The 6,871-nt window shown below is 40.0% G+C and overlaps 1 protein-coding gene across 1 annotated transcript; it reads right to left on the reverse strand.

Moving 5' to 3' along the window:
• Positions 1–169: 169 nt before the first annotated feature.
• Positions 170–4,588, reverse strand: zgc:101716 (uncharacterized protein LOC492784 homolog). Its single transcript, XM_052064827.1, has 8 exons — positions 4,384–4,588; positions 4,023–4,124; positions 3,721–3,864; positions 2,193–2,243; positions 1,952–2,096; positions 992–1,082; positions 790–922; positions 170–543 (listed from the first exon to the last, which is right to left on the reverse strand). The coding sequence occupies exons 1-8, from the start codon at positions 4,504–4,506 to the stop codon at positions 385–387; spliced, it is 948 nt and encodes a 315-aa protein (XP_051920787.1). The 5' UTR covers positions 4,507–4,588; the 3' UTR covers positions 170–384.
• Between the last annotated feature and the right edge of the window lie 2,283 nt (positions 4,589–6,871).

Genomic DNA, 6,871 nt, shown 5'->3' on the forward strand with positions numbered 1-6,871 from the left:
GGAAGTCATCTCTGAATATTACTTGAACTTTTTTTGCTCTGCCATGCACGTGAAACAGAAGGGAAGACACATTGGCCATTTTATTTATTGCTGCTGATGACCAGGAGTCAAATAAATACATTTTTAATATACCGCTACATTTAAGTACAGACAGCACGTTTATGTTATAAAAAAAGCACAAGAAAAATCTGTTTATTGATGACATTTCAAATAAAGGCACACATTTTGGCAATGGCCTATACAATTACAAAAAAATAAAACTGCAGCTTTTCCACTCCTGTCTTCCTTTGGTAACGGGCTGGCAAAAAGTTTGACAAAAGTCTCTGTCAAGTTATATTTTTTTGTCCACCACTCTTTTTGGTGCACATCACAACTTGGTGTCACTCAGGTGAGGTGGTGACATCCATCGGCTTCCAGAACTCCACTCAGTAGGACCTTTTTCCACCAGCGCTCCTCGAAGCTCTGCACACAAACACTAGACAGACTTTTGCCATTCTGGTTTTCGTCCCTCATCTTCTCTGGGTTCAGGTCTTCTGAAATTAACTGGCAATAAAAAGACGCGTGTTAATAAGTCACAGACGTTAAACTTGGGGCCGCATGAAAACTTGGCTTTTTTTTTTCTAGACCTCTGCTCATAAATACTCAGCTATCATAAAAAATGATGGCAATCAAAGCAGTGTCACTGTAACATGATACACAAGTTGACCATTTAACTCCGTGATTAGTTCCCATCCTGCACTATGTTGAGAATCACTGACCTATCCCAACTTCCAACGTGTCATTACTGACCTCAGTGAGGGTGAGAAGAGTCGTTTCTTTGGGATCAAGATGCGCTAGTGCTTCCTCCGCTGATTGGACGGCAGATTGGTTGTGTCGCAGCACAAACGATGACTGCTGTTGCTGCAGAATTCTTAAGAGGAGTCTGAAAGCAGAGGCCTGGTGAAAACCGCCGCCGATGACCAGCAGGCGAGCGTTTTGGGCGTGACTTTACCTCGTCCTGAGGAAGCACACGCAGGCCTTCAGCCAGAGCCTCTCTTCAGAGAGTTCTTTATGTTGCTCTTCAGCTTCTTTGCCTTCCTCCTCTGCAGAGTCAGAAAGCAAATTGCCGCGCAAGATTACAGGATGAAAGGGCAAGTCAAGTCAAACACTTTCTTTACAATAATATGAGCATAGTATTTTGATTATTTCATGTTGTTGTGGAATATGAAGACCGTAATTTGTAAAGCCAAGAATTTTAAAAGAGCCACGTCAACATAAAAGTCAACTCCAGAAGGTCCTGGATTTATGACGTTACCAGTATATGATGTTTCGAGGTTACAAAATGAACATCCAAAGTAGAACCGAGAGATGAAGAGGCAGAGAAGATCCTACAACTAAACTAATAACAATAATAATAATTTCATTACATATCATACATCTCATTTTCTTTTGACCGTTGCTTTTTAAATTCAGGTCATTTTAATTCATTTTTAGAACAAGTTCAATTGTATTCCTGTTTTTATTTGAGCTTTTACTTGTTTAATTAAGTATTAATTTTTTTCCCATAGAGTAATTGTCAAGTGAAAGATTTTTTTTTCCTCAACAAGTATTGTGTAACTATCTAATGTTGGAACTTGTTCTGGACAGCTGTACTGTGATACCACCAAACTACAAAAATAAAAATAAGAAACCATTTCAAATAAACTGCAAAAGGTCACGCATGAAATTGACAAAGATGAAAATAATGAGTTTTCACAACATTAAAATGGAGATTCAGTTGTTATTTCATTAATTTTTAAACACTCATGAATGTTTTTTCACTTTTAGCTTCAGGTCATTTTTGTTAACTAAACAAAACCTTGCTTGGTGTCGGTCATTTATATAAATACATTTGCATGACATCGCCATTGTCGGAGCAGAACTCCGCTATAAACAAACCCAGGACCCCCCTCCAAAATGAACAGAATTTTACTCAAGTTTGCGGAGTCTTCCAATAGCTGCAGACACATTTTCCCCAGGTTGTACCAATTCCACGGGTTAAAAGGCAGCAGGCTACACAGTTCTTGCAAAGATGACATCTTGGGTCCGACATCTCCAAAATGTTGGTAGACGGTGATCTGCAGAGCAAAGCAGATGACGTGACCTTCAATGCAGCCACGGATGAGGCTTGTTGAGCCACTGGCGCTGTGGATGGACAGAGCGTTGAGGTTTACCTTGAGTAGCAGCAGGCTGGTTAGGTGACATGTGTTTGAGGCTTCTTTGCTCTGGACAAAAAGACACACGTCGAATGCAAATGGTCAGGATGCAGCGAGCACTCCGGATGAATTGGTTGGTGAAAATCCACAGTATCTACTGGCCATATAAAATATTTTTCATAGGTTTACCCATCCCACACATGAAAAATTTATTTCAACTATTTCTGCACTATAGGGTGCTTCAGCTTAAAGACGCACCGTCAATGAATGGCCTATTTTATAACTTTTTTCATGCGTTTGCGCTATGCCCCCACTAGAGGGTGCTAGGCGATAGGAAGACAATACAATACAATACAACCAGCTGAAGACCTAAACCTTCACAACCGCTGCAGCTGTAACAAACCCATTGGAGCCGCTCACAAACAATAATACAAATGGAATTACAAAACAATAGATGAAAGACAAACGTTATGAAGACACTTGATTCAACAAAAAGGCACACAAACGTTGTAAGCTCACATCCACAAGGGGCTAAACATCCTTGGAAGACTTGCTTGTGTCCTTCTTCCTTTGTTTGGTCAGTACAGTAGTTAACTACGCTTGTGATATTATCTTCATTTCATAATGGCTGCACAGAGCTCACAAAGTAGTTGTCCGTTTGTTTGAGTGTATGTTGGCCAATGCACATGTCAATTAGTGTCGGCCAGGAGCCTTTTAGGTTACAAATGGTCCCAAACATGACTATAGTTTTAAGTAGTAACATCACTAATCACCATTAGATGGCAGATATGTCTTTGTTGCACTTACACTGGGTGTTATCCTGCCCTATTTTACATCAGTAGCCCTCATCTTTTGTTATGGATTTTCAAAGATATGCAGAACAAACATAGTACCTCAACAATATCACACTTTTGAAATAGTTTATTCAATAAATAAATAATGTGCAAAATTCATTTAATGTGAGTTTCTCATTCAGGAGTTTGGTGCCATCCCTGAATTATTATGCATAAATCTAGGAGAATTTACTTGTGAAGTAAATACAGTATTCACATTTCCACTACCACAGAAGCTAGTCAGCAAAAACAAAATTCAAGAAAAATAAATGAATAAATTAACAAATGTATTTGGCACACGTGCGAGAATATGAAACATTTTGTTACATTGACTAAAATTTCAAGGGCAAAAATGCAGTGATTAAAGGACTGTCTGGAGCCCTGAATATAGCTCCGCGGTGGCTCCTGCCTACCACACAAAGACCGCTGCAAAAGGCACCTGCACACTTGCGACCCTCGTGAGGAAAAGCGGTTCAGTAAATGTATGGACACCGAGATGTCAAGAGAAAATACATACTTTTATATCTCACGGGGTTTTAGCCTGAGCATAAAAATAGGGAATAGGCTACGAATACTGGAAGACAGGTTCTCCAACAACAACAAAAAGTGGCTTTGAAGATGTCGGCGAACATTGTACTGTACAATAACGTATTCATGGTTTGGAAAGAGCTGCGAAGAAAACATGAGCAGTGTGTATTATTCCAAAGACATACCAGAAGATCCAGAAGGTCAATTGCTTTTTTTCTCTGGCCCAGCCTGGTGTAACATCGAGCCATTCCCTCTAAAACATCCCTTTTGATTGACATGTTGTTGTCAGAGATCCACTCCAGGCAACTGCTGTAAGCATTCAGGGCTGCCTATCACACATTACACATGGAGAGGAACATTTTGTTACACATGACAAGAAACTCAAATCGAGTGACGTGACATGACCGCTGTAAGCCTGATTACGCTTATTATTATTGTTGCTATTTGAGAAAAGTGCTGATTGTTATTAGATGGACTGAATAAATACCTGGTAATCGCCCCGCCTCGTTGCCAGGTCCCCTCGAAACTTGTAAACTTTCTGCTTCTCCAAAGAATCTTCTGTGTCCAGAGCAGCACTTTCACAAAACCACTACAAGATAACACCGCACAGGAAAATCGTTTACGCCAATGCATCCTTCTACTATAAATAACAAACGCAGCAGGGAGGTAAGGCTCCGTTGTGTCATTCATTGAGAGCATTTCTTGAATATGAATGTAGTGACTTACAAGTAAGTATATATTTTTGAATTTTAATCACAGCAGGTCTTGGGTTCTTTTGGTAGACTATTTCCAAGTCGGTACACCTGCCGAAGGAGTACACACATTCAAATCAACATCAAATCGCTCACCTCCGGCTCGCAGCTTTTCGCGTTATAAGAAAGCAAACACACGGAGCCACGGTCTTTCGCCTCTGAAAATACTGAGTCATCGAAGTTGCTTCCAAATAACTCCATCTTGAGAAATTGAAACATTAATACCGTACTATCGCTGAACTAGTTCCAAGATACTGTACATATTTTAGAGGGAATCAGGCACATATCCGCTTTTCAACTAAGTCCGCACGAACACACTAGCCAGCGATATAGGTTCCGGGCAGTAACGTTCCGATGAAATTCCTCATTTACAAAAAAAAAAAAAAACCCGAAAGATGCAAAGACCGCTGTTTCTAAAATACATTGCAGGCATAGAGCTGATCTTATTCTGGCCAGTGTACCCATGAATCCATAATTCCATGTTTGTTCTAAACATTTCGATGAAGTTTTAACACTTCGAAATAAAAACAACAAAAAAACACGCGACGTACTATTTATTTACAGACATCTTCATTTTCACTTTTTGCATTTTAGTTTGGTTCTATTCAAGCAACAGATAGAAAACATGTACTCAGTATCACCCGATTGATCCTATGGTATTATATTACACCCTAGTTTAAAGTCAATGTCTCAGTCAGTGCTGTTTTAGTTAAAGTAAATCGAGCTGTCAACAACTTGGGGTCATTAAGTTAGTGGGACTTGGTTTTATTTATGCTTGTCTTTGCACAGTCAGGTGGTGAAATGTTTGAATTGTGTAGGGATTGTAGTTGGTTAATGATGGCCACTTTGTCATGATGTTGTTTTATTTGCCTGGACTTATTCTACCACATCTAGAACATACAGTAAAATTATCTATTGCATTCCGGAATTGACAGGCACTCGGTATAGTTACTTTGAGTCCAATTTTACCGAGAAGCCAGTCCATCATTCTGTCCCTGGAAAAAAAAAAATCGCAGTTCAACAGATGAAATTTGTAATTTGATTGAAATGATAAATGGAGTGGGCCCGGTGGTCCAGTGGTTAGCGTGTCGATCTCACAGTGCAGAGGTCGCGGGTTCGATCCTGGCCGCAACCTTCCTGTGTTCTCCCCGGGCCTGTGTGAGTTTTCTCCGGGTACTCCGTTTTCCTCCCACATTCCAAAAACATGCATGGCAGGCTGATTGAACACTCTAAATTGTCCCTATCTGGGAGTGTGAGCCCAGATGGTTGTTTGTCTATGTGTGCCCTGCGATTGGCTGGCAACCGGTTCAGGGTGTCCCCCACCTTGTGCCCAAAGATGGTTGGGAAAGGCTCAAGCACATCCTATGACCATTGTGAGGATTGCTCAAATCTAGCATCCCACATCAATGCAAAGCACACAGTCGCGAGTGCAGCCACAGCTAATGTTAGCACTGAAAAAATTAGCAATATAGCAAGCGAGCCATATATAGCAAAGCTCTTCGGCAAACTAAACTCGAGGACACCCCACATACGGGGCATAGTTGATGTGTCCTCTGTAGACTGCTAGAAGGGATTGATATTTATTTCAGCACTTTTAGTTTGCCACGATCAACAGTGTTATTTCTGAAGTGCTAACTTACAGCACTGTGATTTAAGGGGCTGTTTTATTTATTGTTTATTATCTGAAGCAAGTTCAGTGTTGAGTATTTGTATTGCTCAAAAAAATGTTCTTACTGATTTTGATATGTTAACCTCAGCACTTTTTAAGGACCTGATGCTCTAGTTTATTTGTATTTTGTAATTCTTTGGAGATTTACAAAAACAAACAAAACAGTGATATTCCCCCTTGTGGTCGAAACTAAAGTTTGCAGGTAGGGCTTTGACTAATCTCAAATACAGCAGAAAGTAAATAGCTAGGACTGCATCTGTCCAAGTCTGCCTCAATAATGTAAGGAATTTAAAATTAAAATAGGGGTTTTTATGCGGTAACCTGTCACGTGACTGAGAAGCGCGGATTCACCTGCTTCAAGAGTGACATACCGTACACTGATAAACGGGAGAATTCGGTAATATTTCAAATTAAAATTATCTTTCAAATTCCGAAATAAATAAAACGAAAGGAATTTAAGTTATTTATTCTTTCTGCGTGGCTCGGCACCAAATGACCCGTGGACTGGTACCGGTTGGGCACCCCTTGGGTACACCCAGCCAAATGGACACAAAAAAAGTACAAGGACAAAAGGAAAAGGTGGTGGCAGAATACCATTCACACTCAAATTAACACCAACAGAGTCGTCAATGAATCTAACCTAACATGCTGTTTTTGTCATGGAGAGAACGAACTCCACATAGAACAGCCTGGGCAGAGATTTTGAATTTGTACATACCCATTTAAACAGCATAGGTACAAATATCCCTGTACTCCAAGTTTCCTCACCTTGTTTCTTAAATCATGTACAAGATCGACAATTTCCTTTTCATGGTGCAAAAAGTCAAATTCATATCCAGCTTATTTTCAAGAGCTTTTTTTTTCGTTTTAAATAACTGACTGTTGAGTCAATACTCGGGAAGTCATCGCTGAAAG

The sequence above is a fragment of the Hippocampus zosterae genome, chromosome 5 (genome assembly GCF_025434085.1).
Source record: "Hippocampus zosterae strain Florida chromosome 5, ASM2543408v3, whole genome shotgun sequence".
Lineage (NCBI taxonomy): Eukaryota > Metazoa > Chordata > Actinopteri > Syngnathiformes > Syngnathidae > Hippocampus > Hippocampus zosterae.

Excerpts from the sequence above, each read along its gene's own strand:
- zgc:101716 (XM_052064827.1), bottom strand. The coding sequence starts at position 4,506 with ATGTTTCAATTTCTCAAGATGGAGTTATTTGGAAGCAACTTCGATGAC. Across the intron at positions 2,097-2,192 it reads CCAGCCTGCTGCTACTCAAG|ATCACCGTCTACCAACATTT; the intron begins GTAAACCTCAAC and ends TTTGCTCTGCAG. Across the intron at positions 544-789 it reads CTCTTCTCACCCTCACTGAG|TTAATTTCAGAAGACCTGAA; the intron begins GTCAGTAATGAC and ends TTTTATTGCCAG.